The following is a 19,268-nucleotide window of genomic DNA, read 5'->3' on the forward strand; positions in this document are numbered from 1 at the left end:
AAATGACTATCCAGAAGCGAGATACCAAGGAATAATAACATTTTCCGAAATTTTATTTTGTATTATAATTGTTGCATTTATTAACATATATGTTATTATTTTTGTACAACATATGATAAAGTTATTTTGCCCAGGGCACACACTTCGAATATTACCCTACATTTTATTACTATAGATGCCTGAAACCAAGAGTCTACATTTGTGCTAAACTGTGAAACAACTTTTGCTGTACTTGTAATACATGACACAGAATATAAAAGTAAACAGAAACATATACATATATATATTCGTGTGCACACGTTCGAACAAAATAACTTAAATAAGAGAATTAAAAAATAATAAGGCAGAATATTGTGTTTAGAACGAAAATATAAGATTTAATCTTATGTCTTCGCTTTATTAAATGTACTAGCATGATATAATTCTGATTTATATTTATTAATGCAAAACAATACATGTATTGCAAAGACAATTATTATAATAAATTTTCCTTAAAAACTTATATGTACGTTTCTGTCCCAATTTTCCAGTGTTATACATTCACGAGAGAAAACAAAGATAATATTGTTTCTTTATGCTGTTTTTTATGATATTACAACGTATTACAGTCTTTTGCGCTCAAACTTTTGAATTTTATTACGAGTTTACGAGCCAGAAATAATGTAGTCTTCCAAAATAGCCAATTATTCCGTCACTTCGATAACCAGTTCGAAAAAAAATGATAGAAGTCCGCATATTTCTCAGCTACTGTGCAATTAATGTTTAAAAATTATATATTCCTATACCTATATAAATAATTAATTTTAAATGCACCTAATATATACAGAAAATATAAAAATTACAGATATAAATTAAATATATATTAAATATTAGAATGCAATTTCCCCAATCTCTCTTTCTTTGTATTTTTGTGCTATTATATGCATTTAATATAAACTCATGAAAAACGAAATTTTCCCGTTTATATAATCACTTTATGGATATAAACTTCGAATCTTGATTTTTATAAACGTAATTCAACTCATTCACACATGTGGAATTGCGGCAAAATAGATGTTTTAGCCTTAATTTTGCATAAATACACAGTTTAGAGTTTACCTTACGGAACACCAATCTTTCTGTGAAAGAAATCGAAAATATCCATCAATACTACAAGCTACGCCTTTTAAACGCTACCAGATATAAATGCGCTTTTCTTCCTTAATCTTAGGATTACTAAATTTAATTTGTTATTTGTAGCCCACAAAAAAATGCATGACAATGCTTATATTAAATTCCTTCAATTAATGAATTTCTTCAAGTTCTTAAAGAAATTCTTGAAGAAATGTACTGCAATTATATTTGATCACAATGTCGGAATATTACTTGTGTTTTCCAACTAAATTGTGTAATGCTGTAATGAAAGAAGCCTTGAAACTGAAAATTACAAGTTTATTTTACCAACGTTCACTTTATCAATTATCACTCTGGTTTGCTTAAATTAACAATATTCGACATAGAGTTACATATTTTACACTTATGAACAATGAACGCGTCTAATGCGAGACGAGTTACTATATATATATACCTGTAGAAACTATAGCAAGAGATTATCTTACACATCATTATAAAGAATACAGAAAGAGAATGATTGATTTTAAACTGATCAAAATTATTAGCAACAAAAAGTAAGATAGAGCTAGGCCGTAGGAAATGATTAATTGATGATGAAGAAGATGATCGAGAAAACGTATTACACATTATATACTTCTAATGACTAGACTTCGTGCCGTGTTGTGCTATTTGTACTCGCGTACAATGGCGCAGCTTTGTCTCTTTCATCTCGTCATCGCCTCATTTTTTTGTTTTTCAGCAAATATATATTGCATCGTAAATAAATATGAAATCAAAACTGTTCAAATAGCAACGTACACGTTCCGCTGCAGGTACAATCTATTTACCTCGTAATTTTAATAATCTGACCCGTGTATATTAAGGCTCCTGATCTTTCTCAGTCGGACTTTCTTTCGATTTTCATCCTGTGGTACACGAAGGATTGACAAAATGTTCTTTCGCTTCTATAACGTTATAACCCGATATAACTACAGGAGGAATTCCAAATGCCTTAAATATGTGCTATTTAACAGTTACAGTATGGAAAATTTGTGATATGTCACATGTGATATTTCACACATCGACTAACAATGCATCTAATACCGATTATACATATCCCATATATCCGCGACATGGAAACACTTATTACATGTACAACGATCATACAAAGTATATTCATCACATCAGTGTTACAGCACAGTCTTCCTCCTATGATCTCTCCTATTTGAACTTTACAAGTTAACAATGTCGTTAACAAGATTATTAACGTCAAATAGTTTGTACCTGCGGACCAGTATGCTACACACGAGTCATGTCATCTAGTTTTGTTTCCTCTTATGTTCTTGTCTTCTATCAGTCTTCAATGATAGTGAATAGAAAATAGTATATAGAATTCGTAGGTGATTTGTTACAAGGATAGGGTAAGGTAATTATGGGATGTACGCTTGTAAAGTAACTTTCACGGGCTTACGACACACACCGCATATTTTCATGTTTTTCGAGCATTCTGCGCAGGTCAACAAGTGACCGCATGGTATGAAAACCATTCGTAATTCCCTGCTGTAGCAGATCTTGCACATCCTTGCGTCTTTATCGAATTGTTTATCGGTATGCGCCTTAACAACTGGTGACTCCTTAATACTACCCTTGATGCCGCTCTCGATACCGCTCTCGACACTGCTCTCGATACTGCCCTCGACACTGCCTGCCTCGGCTGCGGATCCTATACTCTCAATACCGGTATCTCCGGAAGCAAGAGAGGTCTCAGAATTTGCTCTCGCCAAAAGCCCACTTTGCATCTGCGCCTCGTGTAGTTCACCAGCGGTGAATGATTTGAGAGAATCCTGGAACATAAGTAATTCGAGATTATAAAACTCTAACGCAACAGGCATTTGTACTCGTCGAAACACATATTTAAAAATGGTATAATTTATAATTAAATATAAATACATCTTTAATTACGCGTGAAATATTCGAACAAGCTTTTCTAACCTTGTAACAGGTTTTCCCAATTGCCTTGTTCACGAAATCTCTGCCTTTGACCGTAAGCAAATAGGGACAATGTTTGAACCATGCGGCATGCTGTTGCCAAGGCTCATCATTGGGCTCCCAGTTTTTCAACCCTCCTCCGCAGTGATAGCACAAAGTTTGATCACTATTTCCTGTGTAATAGAAGCCAGCAGACGCTAATTCTGCCTTATCCTGTCTCATCGATATCGGCCAGGTTTCAAAAGTACGCAGTCTCGCATCATAACTGGCGTACTCGGGATATTTCGGTCTCACGGCACCGATACTGTTTAAATTGAATTTCATTGTTTCCTCAAAATCCAGATCATGATCTGGGCCGGAAAAAGGCATGTACACCATTCCGTATGGTCCACACACGTCTTTGCCTTTCGGAGAAGGTGCCGGGATTGTGGTAGGATCCGCACCAATTGGAACATTGCCACAAGGAACGTTGCGAACAAATCGGCACTTGCCAGACCATCGGTGATGATCGACCATCGGATTGTCATCTCTTTGCCATTGGCATATCTCTACTGAGCATTCGAAACACTTTACTTTGTCGCTCTCGCCCGTATAATAAAATCCAGCCGCGGCGAGTCGTTCCGGCTTCATCCATGGGCACGGCCAATCTTTGTAGCTCTGCAGACGGACCGATTCAAACCGATAATCGTGAGTGCCAACCTCATCCAGCTCGTCGATAGTGAAATGAGTTCCCAAGAGCGGACTCGACAGATTTTGGGGGAAGATGTAACGCTCAATGCAATCAGTCGTCATCTTATAATATGCTTATAGCGTGTATGTTGCTCCGTTATTGTGAATCTGTAAAGAAGAAAGAACACGTTAGAAGAGATATTTCATTATGACACGTGAATGTGTGTTTACCGATTCGTCGGCGATCGTGTATGCTTAGCTTGTCAATACATCTAGATTAAAATTGAATTTTTCTTCAAGAAAATCCTTTTAAATTCAAACCTTACAAATTTTATTTTCAGCGATGATTTATTATTACTTTCGTTTCCAACGGCTTGCACACGTATTATTAATGAGAATAATAAAAATATTTCTTAGTTACAATTAAGAAAACTGTGTTCCGTCAGTTGCCATCAGCACTAGCAACGTTATTCCGCCCCATTCGCAATGTTGAACAAAACAAAGTGCGAGTAGTGGTGTCAGTTTGATAATAATCGAACACAGGCGAAATACGTGTCCCTCAAAGCGGACATGTAATCAAATGCGCAGCTCGCTAATGCGCATCGACCTACCGCGTGGAATGATTCCGCGCCATCTAACAACACTATCTTATGATTCGCGCACACGGGATATGTAGCAACGAATGTCTCATGGTGAAGCCATGCGATAGCTAATCGAACAAATATTATTTTTAGGAAGATATTGATTAGGGAGACACGATTCCTTCTGTTATGGTATTATTCCGTGCTGCGGGAAATATTTCAATTGCAGAAGAAATCGAGGCAAAAATGAGAGTAGCTGGCCGATTCGTTTACTGCTGAATTCTTTCTTTGTGTAGGTTCCACAAATCTTATCGTGCAACCACACGCGATTAATCGTACAATATACACATTAAAGAGAACGCACATTTGCGCATAGCCAATATACGTGCACGTATACCTTGAGTATTAAACCGACGAAGCCGTTGTCATAAGTTTGAAGAAACTCGCTTGATCCAACACAGAAAGAAATAGCCGTCAGCTGCGGCACTGACTATATACCGCCGAATGCAACGTTGCCGCTAACGCGCGGCCTCTATTTATGCTCCTCTTATTGCATTACGCGGAACGCCGCGTTCCAAGGAGTGAGTTGAACTCTCAGGTTCTTGTCCCTTTTAGGTAACGAGTTTTCATCCTTATCTTTACATAAATCTTACAAGATAAAAGTTCGGACGAAAACTCAGGGAGATAACGAGACATTATTCAGAAATAGCGCACATTTTATTGTATTATAATAACAGGCTCAAAATTAGAAAGTTTAGATAAAAATATGAAACTCGTGTTAAAATATTTTAATCGTTCGTAAATTTTGCTTCGGAAAAAATTGATCTGCGTGTTTGAAATAATAATGTTATTTTTCGAATGAACAGTAAGAATGTCTTCTCGTGCGATAACGCCGGTTTTCGTGAACTATCGCTACGATACTGATAACCAGAGTTCATGGTAGATTCCTGACTTGCTAACTTCTCGGAATTCCGTATGCATTGACGACATCAGAAAGGAAACGCCTTGATCACGATGACGGAAAGCATCCATATGTGTATCAAGAATCGAGAAGAATCGAGTCATCCGTTGTTGCACGCCATGCAACGACTTCTCGACTATCGCCCACACGAGTTTCTCCCGTACCCGATCTTTCTTCTCCTTATTTGACTCGCTCGTGCACTCCGCGAGGACGCCGCTCAAAAATCGAGATAAATGTCACGATATACAGGGTGTCAGTAGAATGCATGATGATGCATGCCGATTCGCGAATAAATTTCGATTGTACTCTGATTAAACGACATATTTTTGTACAATAGCTAATCTCTCTTAATATTCAAATGTTTCAAGTACATGATAAGGATTATTAATGTTTTAATCTCGATTCGCGAGACGTTATTTGTTTTCTATTGTTTCCGATTCGTAAACTATCCGTACTTTGCCCGTCACAATCGATTGTTCGTTAAAAACCAATTTTAGTTCCGTAGAAAAATAGCCTGACAAAGCCTCTCTGTGTGCAAGGCTTATAATAACATACTGATATACCGCAAATGACGCATCGAAACGCGACCGAAGTACACGTTCGTGCTAAGCGCGTGAGCTGTACCAGCGGTACCACTTATCATTCGGTGAATTACAAAATGACATCGACGTAGAACTTTTCCTTTAACCTCTCGCGTATGCTTTATTCAGTCGCGGGGAACTGGCAACAAGGCACGGCGGAAATATTGCTTACCGCCGGAAGATCGAAAGTTGATTCTACTGACGACAAGGAATTAACTTCCTGCAATTTAATCTAATCTTTATTTCTCTGGAAATTGTTGCATAAAATAATAAAATCGTTCCAAAAAATGGAATGCAGAATGACGTAAAAATATTCATAATTAAGTGCTTACTTTAATGTTGAATTTATAATCAATCTAATGGATAGACATTCCATAATTCTCTCGAATTGTTTAACCTAATTAAATACAATTATCGCTAATCAACATTTGTGGAATGCGCTCGCGATAGCGTGTGCAAGAAGAACAATAATTATTTCTTTCCAGTAAAGCATACGATGATTAATAAAATTTATCGTATTAGGTTACAACAAAAAGAGATAGATGATAAGGACTAGATCGATCAAGTAACCTTATCTTAACTTAAAAAAAAAGAGAGGATAAAGTCCTAATCCAATTAAACACTTCAGGTAAAATATCTGTGGAATTAAATCTTCAAAAGCGCAAACCCACAAGGGCGAAAGTAGCAACTTCCAAAAAGTCGCATTCATGTCGGTCTAGCCGTAAAGAATGCTAGAAGTCGAAAAACTGTGAAGTATTGCCACAGAAGAATAGAAAATAGGTGAATGGAAAAGGTGAGATACCCATGCTTTGGCCACACTTTACGTGCGAAACCAAATGAGAAGAAAGCCGCGACATGGCGCCTGACGCCAGACACCCTACATTCGAAAAGTCGAGCGAGTTACCAATACTAACAACGAACATCAGTAACTGGATCTCTGTAAATGAGATTTAATAAAATCCTTCTTACTCATTCAAAAAAGTTCCAAAAAAATATGTTACATTCATATTTCAATGTGTCTTATGAAATTACATGATATTATATAATTTACACAATTAAAATCTCTTTAATTATTCCTTCTGTGTGAGTGCGCGAAAATTATCTTTACATTCGTTTGGTTTTCATTAGAGACCCTCTAATCTATTTTAATCAGTATATACTACAGTATATACAGTATATATTAAAATGTATCGTGGACTATCTGTAGCGCGTGCGTGGCGCATTCTTAGCGAATATATATATCTTTCTCTCTCGCACGATTTTGACCAAATCGCTCTATGGCCAGACTCTTATTAGAGGGTCACTAGTTTTCATCGTCTCTCAGCGCACGTAATCTAACCGACGAAAAATCGAAATTCTGATCAAACGGTTTCATTTTTGAGATCGCGATTCGCCGCAATATTAAACTGTAAGAAAGGCATATGTATATCGTCGTGCATGAACACCTGGCGCCATACGGCTACGTGTTCGTCCATTACTTCCCGTTGCTCTCGACTTTTGTTAATACCGTGCCGACCAAGCTTTCGTTTTACTGCTAAATGTGACACCGTTCCGCTGCTTATCGTTTCGAACATATCGCAAGTGTAGACACACCCAAGCCGACAGATAAGAAACAACGCCGCTACGCCAAAGGGCACGCTGGGGGAGAGGGGGAGGGGGTGGGGGCAGGAGGGGGAAGGATGTAGTAAACAAACGTCGATCGAATCACAAAGCGCTATCAGCCAGTGCTATCGCGGGCGACTTTATTTATATCAACGCGCTTGTGCTACTTTATTATTTCAATTTTTCACGCAGGTTCCGCGTACTCGAGCGTGAGATACGAGATACGTCGGGCAACGATTCACGTAACGTAAAGACTCACCCAAATTGAATCTCGATGGGACAGTTGCGAAAACCGCGAATGGCTTTACGTGTGGTTTCCCTGACGAGCGTCCTTCGGCTCGATCGTTCAGCTTCCCTTCTTGTTCCCTTTTTACGCCTATCGTGTTTGTTTGTTCAACGAACACCTCTCGCACACATCGATGTAACTTTACGTAACGCAAGTATATTTGCGCACCGGTGAAACGGGAAACGGTTATTCGCGAATCACGACGAATCACCGTGACGATCACGCGTCACGGAACATCGGAGCAACGCCAAGCACGAACGATAGCCTGATCGACGTGCGTTCGCGGAGAAACTCGAGGTAGACTCGACAGACTGCTCGTGAATACTATGTGAGCAGCACTGGTGCTACGCTGGTAGAAGTGTAGGATACAGCCTCAAAGATGGCGGCTGGCAGTTCCCCCACTTTCGTCTAGAACCTACACACACAAATGCTCCCCCCATTGGTGTGTCGCCCCGGCACGTGAGCATAAATATACTATAGCACGAAAGGCAGCCGGCGTCATCGGCATCGGGCGCCCGCATTCCCACCGGGTTGCCCGTCTCTCTCTTATCCAATGACGTAACTAGTCGCTCGCACAGCGAGCTCGATCAGTCTCGGATCCTGCCCCGCCCTTCTGCCTTCTACTTCGACGAAAGTACTATGTTTAATAAATTAAAAAATTACGGTATCATTTTCTGTCTTCTCTACGTCTATTTTTAGATTATTCTAAATTACATATCTTTTTTACTTGCGCAGAATGTTAGATATAGAAATTAATGTTGTTAGTTTTCTTCTCTTTCCTATGACATGTATTTTACATTTAAATATCAAAATTTTAATAAAGTGTTGAAATGTTGAAATATTAATTATAAATATTTATAGAACACCATATGTTGAAACATCGCCTACTTATTTGACCAAAGACAATCTTGATTTTTGTTAAAACAAATTATCTTGAATGTCTAATTTACGTGGATCAAATTTTTATTGTATAATGTAACAATCACTTGGAGCATAAAACAGGATTACATTACTCCAACGCTTCGGATGCAGCAGAAAGAATACACAGATCAGCTGATCAGACCTCTCTTCAAATTGTTCTAGCAAACTTCAAATTATATAATATACATAAATATATAAAAGACCCTATATAAATGTTAACCGACAAGAAGAAAGGACAAAGACTTCTTCCTGGCGCCATACCCGTCTCACGACGGTACTGGTCGTCGCGGTCGGATAGGTCTGGTACCCACGCGTGTCGAGTGCGGACGCGCCAATGGCGGCGCGAAGGGAAGGCCGCGAGCGAAAGGTCGCCGCCGTCGCCGATTTCGCTGATACGCGTCACGGCGTATATGTAGCGCACTCGCCGTCAAAAATTTCGCGCACCATGCGATGCGGCCGCAGCGATCGTTCCGCTGCTGCGTTCGCGCAGCAGCGAGGAGCGGAATTTCGAACGATGTCGGCAGTTCTATCAGACGCACCCCTAGCGTGCTGAACATAGCGGTAGGTCTAGTCTAGTCTCGTCTCCCCGCCCTGGGAATGGAATGCGCAAACGGTTTCAATGGGGGACCCGGGAGGTTCTGGGAACTATGGGGCGAGAGGAGATCTACTACCTACTTAAAGATATGGTTTTCCTCTTCGACAGAGAGGTTCCACATAGCGATGTCTCGCTTTTGTGCCGGATAAGATTTCGTGACATTTGAGAACGAAATATGCAACTCTCTCACACACACACACACACATATATATGTCTTGATCGCGAGAGCATGACTCTCTCTCTCTTCCGCTTTCATTATTTGCTCGCTGGGAAAGTGACTTTAAATCTCTGTATAATTCGATCCGCGAGAATAACGGTATAAAAAATAGTATATCGTTATCTTATCGCTTAATTGACTCGTGCTAAATGTCACGATAACTCCCCCGAAATTTATCTGTCGCTTGGAACAGACGGCGGTGTTGAATTCTACGCATTTAGACGGGGCAATTTAGATCGCGGTTTCTGAGAAGATGCTTTTTGTATAGCTGCGCCGCGTGTAAATTCTGCGTCACTGTGTGATTCAAATTCTCAGGGACACAAGTTTAAAATACTTTTTTAAAAAAAGGAAACTTGTTTCTAGAATTGCGCGTATAACACACATTTTAATATTAATGTAGCATGAGAAATATTCTCATGTATCACGTTCTATAATTTAACTTGCGCGCAATATTAGAAAGGTGTTTGCGACAACGTTGCAAAATATCTGCTGAAATATTATTAACGTTTCTGGTAGCGTAGCATCTTTTTATCGCAAATCGACAGTCGAAACGGGCGAAGAAATAGTGAGAGAAATGCAAATGGAAATTAATGGTACTACTAATCATACTATATGCTAATAGTATACTACTAGTTACTCCACTATACATTATAATCGGATATTTTTCTCAGTGTGGTAATGGATGGTTTCTAGCAATGAATGAAGTAAGAAGGCGCCTATAGTCTTCAAGGTCACGTAAAACTTATGGCTGCGGGTCCTTTGAACCCATGAGAAGGGATAGTTAAGGGCTCCCCAGGCCCGTGGAGGGTTAGTCGGCTCACGACATTCCAGTCCACGAAGACAGTTTTTTCGACATTAAAAAGGGCTCAGCAATGTTGGGGCTTTCAATCACCCGGATGCTGATCTTCTATTCAAAAGCGCTGCGGGATTACTAGAGTCCTTGAATAAAGTAGAGACAATTTTTGTCTTTACAGTTATGTCTTAACATTTGATTTTTATTCATACATCCAGACATCCATGGAATTTTGGAGAATATGACAGGTAAAACATAATTTTGTAAAAAAACAAATTTTATATATTTTTTAATAAGTTTATAATTTTTTATAATTTTTATAAGTTTATAAAACAACAAAATATAAATTCGCAAAATTTCTGTTTGATGTTGATAACACTTCAACTACGTTATCTACGCAATCGCGTTGATATTAAGACAGTTCGCGTGGAGGAACAGAAAACGTATGTTTCGATGTATGATAAAGATAGAAGGATGACAGTCACGTTTGTATATCAAAAGTACACTTCTGTATTTCCGTTTACGACGCTTCATGTAAACTTGATGATGCATGATGCATGATGAGTATTGCGTTATGTTGCATTAATGAATGATGACGTCATATCAAGCAAGAATAAATTATTCTGTATAAAGACATAGACTCTAACATACACATATTAAATAAAAATCAAAAGAGAAAACAAGATCTTCTCTTTTAATTTCTTTTTTCTTCTTTCTTTTGTTTCTTTCTATTTTTTATTAATCCTGTAATGAACGTATAGTTGGAGAACCACTTTACGTGCTCTTACGTAAGTTCATCTGTCGACTGCCATTTGTACGGTATACCGTCACAATAATAACACATTGTTGCATCACTGACACTGAGTAAAATGAAATCAACTGCAATCAATGATTCCTTCTTCTGTGGGTGTGACTCGGGTCATGTCATGTCATAAAAGTCAGCAATCACCTCTCCTTGTATAGATATATGACGGATGTTTCGCACTTATTAAGTTGCCGAGCAGCATCTTGCATCTGAATCCTGCTAATCAAATCGTGATTTCTTCATCGAAGAGATTACGTATATTTTTCAGTTTTCTATGATTCAGACTATTAGTGGCTCTAAAATGCCTTTCATTTCATTCTGCATTCCATTCATTCTCTAGTTTATACTTTTCAAAGATTTGTGCGAGACCTCCCTGACGAGATAGTTTCAGGCAGGTACCCTTACGCAGGTAAAAATGTCATGATTATCATGAAATCCTAAGAGTGGTCACGCAATCCGTATTATCTATGAACAATCGTACCATTCGTCGAACTATTGCAACTCACATATTTGCACGTAGATGCAATATACAAACTGTCGAGCTAATATCTATAAAAGCTGCATAGCGAGTTTTATAAAATGTTTTCAATCTCTTTTTGGTCCATTCCCTATGTGTGTTATCTATCTTTCGGTTTAGAACAGACTTCATCTGTAAGAAAATATGTCACACAATAGGAAATCTAATATATATTGGCAGGTTCTCAGCAAATAAACATAACATAAAATAATAGAGGAATAAAATATAAGAAAGGAATTGTGAATTGTCCACAGAAGAAACATTAATGTCCTGCGTAGCGCGCGATAAGAGCACCTGGAAGCATGAAATATATCTTTATACGCAAAGTAATCGCTAAGTACCAGAAAAGTGCCTTTCGACATGCTAGAATGAGCGACGAAATGTTTCCGCAAGAGTGGAAAATTCAGATTGATATTTCGAGGAGGGTTCGGCACGTGAAAGTCGCTGTCCTGTCGTGAGTTCCTTGAAGCCTTGTGGGATCCCGAGGAGTCAGCTGCCGTTGTTAAGAATTACATCAGCATGGCCGGCTGAAAGCGTCACATCTGCCTCGCTCGTGAAACAGATTATCACGAGGCAGAGTGATCTCAGAGTACAACGGAAGTCCACCATCTGAAAGAAGAATGAACGAAAGACCACGAAGTATGAGAGAGAGAGAGAGAAAAAGCAAAGAAAATCTTCTATGTACCTTTGTAAAAGAGAGAAAAAGGAAAAAAACGACAGTATGCGTGACACAGTGTGTCTGTGTTTTATAATTTCCGTTTGCATCACTCTCCATCCGAGCGGAAATGAAACAAAGGAAAAGCTCGTTAGAGAAAGGAAAAGAGAGAGAGAGAGAGAGAAGAGAGAAAGACAGACGGAGATTCGTAAAACTCCGCGATAAGTCACGTTCCATATGATGATAAGTACATGTGCGGGGAAGCGAAATGCGATAAGAGACAAGTGGGAGGAATGCATATTCACATATTTTTGCTTTCTCCTTCTCTGCTTCCTACTTTAACCCACCTCTAGGAATTGTATAATCTATTGATGATTAACAACTGCTCTTGCGATGAACAACCAACTGCAATCGTTACGTTGCCTACTATCACTTGTGTCGTCCTTCCCGTTACGTACAGAGAGCTACTGGTGCCGCTCGTCGTCTTCTTCTGATCTCTGTGAGTACTGTGAGTATTGTCAGGTAGGAAAAAGTGAATTTCGACAAATAGGGCCAATGAATCTCTCTGACTCGTTGATTTCACATTTTTCAGGAATCTCCCTTCTTCGTCCCGCTTTCTTCTAACGTCCGTTAGGTTTTCGGCGAACTAATGACTCAACACACGTGCCATTATCGGACTCATCCTCACTTTTAGTTGGAAGGGACAGCATTTTTATTGTTTACTTCTTATTGTTGTTAGATGCGACAGAGAGAGCAGGGACTGGCCTGGCTTGAATGACGGTCATTTGGGAAAAAGCGGGAAAAGCAATCCAATATCCTTGCCTGAAGATCCCAAGTTCTATATGAGAGGGCGAAAAAAAGGCGGAAAGATAAAAAGATGATATCAGATCGAGTTTGGCATGTGCAGAACTGAGATTGAGAGAGGGGCTATCAAGTATCCATTTGCTAAGGACACAACTAACATAAGAATTGGATGACATTCAGACCATTCAGAGAAATCGTCCGCTTATGTTACATATATGCGATTAAATGCCTGGTTATCTGAGCCACTATTGAATCAACGTAATCAAGTTCTGGAACACGGCCTCATTAGAGTGATGATAATCATTAATGAATTAAAATAAAATGTTTCAAGAAATTCTTTTATTTTATAAAGTGCACAAATGACATGTACAGAACTTCGTCCGCTTACACAATCAATTATCGAAGTTTTCGCTTCACAGATATACAGATATACGGGGATATCACATTCATATTATCTTATCTGTATTCGGTGAAACACGGAATCGTTAATCTTTTCTTTTTTTTTTTCTCATTTTTTGGATAATTTCGGCGGATTTATTCTGCTAGATTTATTATGCGCCAAGATCGTACATATTGTTATTTAATGCTTGATAGTTTATTCACATTGTGACATTTGTACTCACCCACGGTAAGCGCAACAGTGGTGTGTAAATAGCTCTTTGGAGATTCTCTATCTCTGATATATATATTATTTCTGACACACTAAATTTACGTAGTCTTTATCACATTATCCAACGGGGACGTAGTTAGTGCTGAATGAGAATTGTGTCTCTTTCATATCCTGCCTCAAGTGACGTAATAGTCTAATAGTAAAAAGAACTCGTCCAACTTTAAAGAATTTTATAATCATTTGTTATTCGTTATACCAGCATAATTATTGATTGCTAAAAAGCAACGCTATTACGTGATATTTGTGTTACATTTATTTAATTAATTCATTTAATGTGTCACTTTATCCGCTATATAAAAATACTGATATAAGCACTATCGTGGACATAAACTCCAAGTTCAATAAGCAGTATTGTAGCACATTCTGCAATGCCAATAATGACAGTGATAACATCTATTTACATATAAAAATGTTTAATAATATCAAATATCAATGTCTCAGTTATCACCAGATTTCCGGAACTTTTAATTTTTTTCCAAAGAAACTCCAAGAAACTCGTCAATTTTTATTTTATAATCTACATTATTAGACGCAAATTAATATCTTAAGCATCTTACGCAATTCATGATACATTAATAACTAAAAGCGCATGTAACATAGGAAGTAAAAATAATCTGCAAAATATAAATAATTTGTGTATATTTAAAAAGTTATAAATATATATACATTCAATACCATGTAACAAAAGTAAATAAATAAATTGAATTAATATAAAATATAAATCTAATTTAATATGATCCTATTACTTTAACAGAATTTCTTATAAGGTTACAAAATTGTGAGCAAAATTTTGCTGTAAACCTCTTCATATGGCATCAAAGTATTAGTGACATCAAAATGCATCAGTCTTCTTCAATACAAATATCTATCCTTTTGAAACACGAAATTAAGTATAATTTCTCTTTTCTCTTATTTCCCCTCTTCAATTATTTTTTTATTGTTAAAATAGATCTCTTTCAAACTTTTTGCTCGACTATATGGACTTATTCAAGCTCTTTACTTTAAATTCATCTAAATATTATCATATGCCACAATCGATGCAGAATAAAACCTGAATTCAATAAAACGTCTCATTGAAACCTAATGGATTATTCAACAATTTTGTATTCCTTTTTATTTAATTTTAATTGTGTATTCATGAGAAAAAAATGATCATTATATATTCTGGCCTTCTTTCTATATTCTACTACGCGATACCAGTCTTATTTTAATATATAAATTACAAATATTAATAAAGTTAAATTCCTCTTTTCTACTCGATTGTAACGTCAGGCTAAACGCTCGCCTAAACGCATGGCTCGTCCTGGAAACTACAAATTCCTATTTATAATTATGAACACGAAATAAATAACATTTAGCTTCTTCTAGATTTCAACGAATAAGGTACTTTTACTCTACAATACTTTTAATACCTGAGGGATGTGTATGGACATGATGTGTGCGTGTATATATGTTTATCTGCTGTCTACTTCTCTCTCTCTCTCTCTCTCTTTCTCTCTCTCTGAGTGTGTATATTATAAATGTTATATATTAAACTGTTAGTCTCAGTAGTGATAAATCTATGCCTCTCTGTATCACATGTGTGTATATAACAAAATTTCTCAGCACTTTAAATATACAGATAAGTATATAGAAATAAAATACATCATATTTGTGAGTTGTACCATCGCTTTGCACAGATATAAAACGTATTTCAAAACCAATAAATATTTCAAGCAATTTCAATCTATCGAAACGATTAAAATTTTCGCAACTTGATTAGGCTTCGTTTCTCGTGTGTATCAGTTGTTACCATAATTAAAAATATATAGATATATATGTATATATATATATTTTTTGTTTACGATATGTATCTTTGAGAAACTGCGTTACTAATAAAATAAAGGCATCATCTCTATCGATACAAATATGATTCAAATGATAAATCAAGATATTATTGTCTTTAACAGAATCGGCCAACATTTAATGAGACATCATTAATGAGATATTTCGTCACACAATATGAATTTGCAACACTTCACATTATTGTCATTTAAAAATAAGACGAATATGAAGATATTCGCAAAATATATATACATAATAATGTACAGGTATCATATGTATAGGTAAGGTGCAGCGTGTCATCTCTGAAACAAATGGAAAAGCAAAAGCATTTTCTTGTAAATTTGCTTTTCCAGTCGTAATCGCCCTATACGTATCACATTCTTTCAGAAGCCTACTTAACAATGTACAATTCAATTTAAGACAAGAAGATACGAACGTTAGCTTTGATCTTCACTCTACACATTGGACAGTACGTGAGAGACGGAGCGCAGAAGATGCACGTTGCCAGGTGTCCACACGGTAAGAATACTACGGCTAGATCGCGGTCCATGCAAATCTTACATAAACGCGCCTCTTTCAGCTTCCTATTCTCCTCTCGTAAAACCGCTGAAAGCAAAACAATTACGCAAACTTCCATTTAGTACGGGATTATCCGTTATCTCGAATTTCTGGGAAATCAGATTATGTAAGCACACGTAGAGCACGTGAAAGATATACTTTTTATGTCTTTATGAACAAAAGAGAATTGCAGGTGCTGTCCGTTGGTTGGTTTAAGCGATAAACTTTTACTGATAAAAAGCTCAACGATGCATCTTATGTCGAGATATCAAGTGTATAAAAATATAAAACAATTCCAAGGAATATGACGTGTAATGATTTCGCAGTCTGCTTGAAATATCAAATCACAGCTAAGTAGCATTTAGGTATTACTTACTAATATCTGATTTATTATCCTGTTTCTTCTCCTCGGGCTTGTCTTTATCAACGAGCGCATTAGATTCCTGCGTGTTACTTTCGTAGGCTCTATTATCATCCAGATTTACATCTGATCGTACACTATTGCTTGTAGCTTCGTTCGACTGACTCGCGGGATTATTTGTGGGATCAGCCATTTGTACAGTAGCAGTTTCATCCAACAGATTGATCAATTCAGGAGACGATGAATTAGAAGCATTATTATCTAGTCTAGGTAAGAGAAGTGCATTTTATCAATGATGACTTGGTGGCAATTATTTTTAATCGCGTAATATACGTCGCGATTCAACAACGCACCTTATATCCTCTTCCATAAGTTGATCGTGCAAAACATCCTCTATAAGGTGCTCGGCATTTTTATAAGGTGTGCCAACGTCCTGCATTCTTCTTATCAACGCCCTCGTTACTCGACCTATAGATAATCCAACTTCAAGGGCGGTCTATATCGGAGAACATGTAGATTGATTATTATAAATATATAAGTGAATATAATATACAGTGATCATCACAGATTTGTTCACACTTAAATAATATTAAGAAAATATTTGTACTGTCATCCTTCAAACAATTTTTAAGTACATTTTAAATTTAGATGCAGAAAATATAACGAAATATTTGTAATCTTTCTTAATCTTTAATCTTTACGCGTGAAATACGTGAACAAACTTCTGACTCATCATCGCATATGATAAATAATTATATTTACTAGAGCTGGAAGTGTATTCAATAGCTGTTTAATCGTTCTATCCGGTACTGGTTCGTTAGGTTGTACACCTGTGGAATTAGGCATAGCAGAAGTTCCCGCAATGTCTGCATTTTCTTCGTCCGGCACACTGTTCAAGATCTGCATGGGCAACGAACAAAATTTTAAAAACTACTCATGTATTATGCAAACGTGTGTATATATCAGTAGCTTCAACAAAATTGCCTAGAACATTAGAGATAGATGATAATTACCGCAGAATCCAAGGGTGGCCGATTATCTATACAATGTTGGATAAAGCTCTGTCCACGCACGAGGATCACGTAACCGCACTTTGAAAACCACCGAGCATGTTCGACCCATACGTCATCTGTTGGTTCCCAACCTCTGAGTCCCCCATCGCAATGGAAACATCTGACTTGGTCGTTGTATCCTGCGCAAAATGCATAAGACAGCAGCTACTAAAGCAAACGTTCATCAGATAAATGTTCTATGTTTTAAGAAAAAATAAATATGATTCTGACCAACATAGTAGAAACCAGCATCAGATAACATTTCTGGGGTTTGTTTAATGTGTGCCGGCCATTTTTTGTAGGTCTGTAATCTCGCTTCATAAGTCGCATATTCCGGTCTGCTAGGTGCCATGTGCATTTGTATTCCTAAGTTTGATGCTTCTGTGCCTGTGCCAGGTAATATAGTGACGTTGTCTAATCCTGATACAGCTGTTAGGAGAGAACGAAACTTACAGTCAACAATGTAACCAATATAATATACAAATATGATATATATACAAAACCAGTCAATGTGTCTAATTAAAGTAAAATAAAATTAGGCACATTTATGATTGTTATAGGCATTATATTGAAATACTAATGTACCATCTTCTATTTCTCGTCTCATATAGAAATCACAATTTGGAAAATGTGCCCTGTGTACTCTGTCTGGATTGTCACCCAGTTTCCAGTTCATAAGAACACCTCTGCAAAATGCGCATTCCACCTGTTATTTGTACAAAACGATGTTATACCAGACTGAAGACACTCAGAACAATATACAGGATCCTATCTTAATAATAAAGACAGCTCGAACTCATATTAAGCTTACAGAAATATTAGTAAGCACTTATCTTGATCGTTTCCTTACCATATCCGCAAGTTTACGATAGTAAAACCCAGCTTCAGCCAACTCCACCGGTGAAACGACGGAAGCTATTGGCCAACCAGTGAACGACTGTAGCCTCTGCGCAACAGTACCATACTCCTGAACGAGTTCCGTGTTTTGTACAGCAGCAGACGGGCTCGGCGTCACACCCGGATTGTCCTCGGCGTCATTGTCAGGCTGCGGATCCGACAGTGACGACGACGACGGCGACGTCGCCGTCGTTCGGGCCGCGACGTCGTTCGCTGTCACCGGTAAGTATGGAACGTTACACGTAGCAACTGGATCAACGACGAAGGGACAAGCGGGTTCGGCCAACCGGTGACGGACCATGGCTTGGTCGCCGTAGTTCCAATCGGATATCCTCGTGCCGCATATGAAACACTGCACCTCCTGACCGCGTCCAGTGTAATAAAATCCGGCCTTCGCGATTCGCGTCGCGTCCACCGCAGCATTCGCGGGCCATTCGCCGAACGTCCTGAGTCTGTTTTCTTCGACGTTCATACTCGTGAAGGGCTATCGGAATGTGAACTAACGGATGTTAAGGACGGATGAATTCTCGAACTGAATGGTTCTTACCGAGAGCAAATCCAACGAGGACACTGTTGCATTTTAACCTAGCGATCCTGACGACTTCGTCTTTAGGTTATTAGAAACGTTACGGCACAACTGACTGATTATCCGATAGAAAATGTATAAAAGTGTTGAGGAATCTTTTGTTTCAGTCAATCTCACTTCGGGCAATGTATCGGTTAATGTCAGTGGCGTAACGGTCACACGCACAATGTGTACATTGTATCGTAAGAAGTATGTGCTGAGTAGTGCTATCGCATGATAATTATTCCTCCTGTCCTGTGGGAGCATGTGGTG

General features: G+C 37.9%; 2 protein-coding genes and 1 long non-coding RNA gene across 4 annotated transcripts; 1 reads left to right on the plus strand and 2 right to left on the minus strand.

Annotated features, from left to right (window-relative positions):
- Nucleotides 1-1,409: 1,409 nt before the first annotated feature.
- LOC105282017 (putative inhibitor of apoptosis) lies at nucleotides 1,410-8,080 on the minus strand. The gene is made up of 3 exons (XM_011343668.3): nucleotides 7,735-8,080; nucleotides 3,085-3,918; nucleotides 1,410-2,936 (listed from the first exon to the last, which is right to left on the minus strand). Exons 2-3 carry the CDS (start codon nucleotides 3,871-3,873, stop codon nucleotides 2,523-2,525), a joined length of 1,203 nt encoding a protein of 400 aa, XP_011341970.1. The 5' UTR covers nucleotides 3,874-3,918; nucleotides 7,735-8,080; the 3' UTR covers nucleotides 1,410-2,522.
- A 176-nt stretch (nucleotides 8,081-8,256) lies between these two features.
- On the plus strand, nucleotides 8,257-12,277 carry LOC105282016. Its single transcript, XR_894414.3, has 2 exons — nucleotides 8,257-10,535; nucleotides 10,612-12,277. It is a non-coding gene; the product is annotated as an uncharacterized LOC105282016 (long non-coding RNA).
- Nucleotides 12,278-13,579: 1,302 nt separating this feature from the next.
- On the minus strand, nucleotides 13,580-19,244 carry LOC105282023 (putative inhibitor of apoptosis). Of its 2 annotated transcripts, XM_011343676.3 has the most exons (9): nucleotides 18,978-19,244; nucleotides 18,384-18,914; nucleotides 18,119-18,239; nucleotides 17,765-17,962; nucleotides 17,495-17,673; nucleotides 17,244-17,381; nucleotides 16,835-16,977; nucleotides 16,497-16,747; nucleotides 13,580-16,168 (listed from the first exon to the last, which is right to left on the minus strand). In XM_011343676.3, exons 2-9 carry the CDS (start codon nucleotides 18,900-18,902, stop codon nucleotides 15,978-15,980), a joined length of 1,740 nt encoding a protein of 579 aa, XP_011341978.2. In that variant the 5' UTR covers nucleotides 18,903-18,914; nucleotides 18,978-19,244; the 3' UTR covers nucleotides 13,580-15,977. The 2 variants fall into 2 exon arrangements, with proteins under 2 accessions (XP_011341978.2, XP_011341977.2); XM_011343675.3 differs by having other exon boundaries at nucleotides 18,384-19,244.
- Between the last annotated feature and the right edge of the window lie 24 nt (nucleotides 19,245-19,268).

Source organism: Ooceraea biroi, chromosome 7 (assembly GCF_003672135.1).
Source record: "Ooceraea biroi isolate clonal line C1 chromosome 7, Obir_v5.4, whole genome shotgun sequence".
Classification (NCBI taxonomy): Eukaryota; Metazoa; Arthropoda; class Insecta; order Hymenoptera; family Formicidae; genus Ooceraea; species Ooceraea biroi.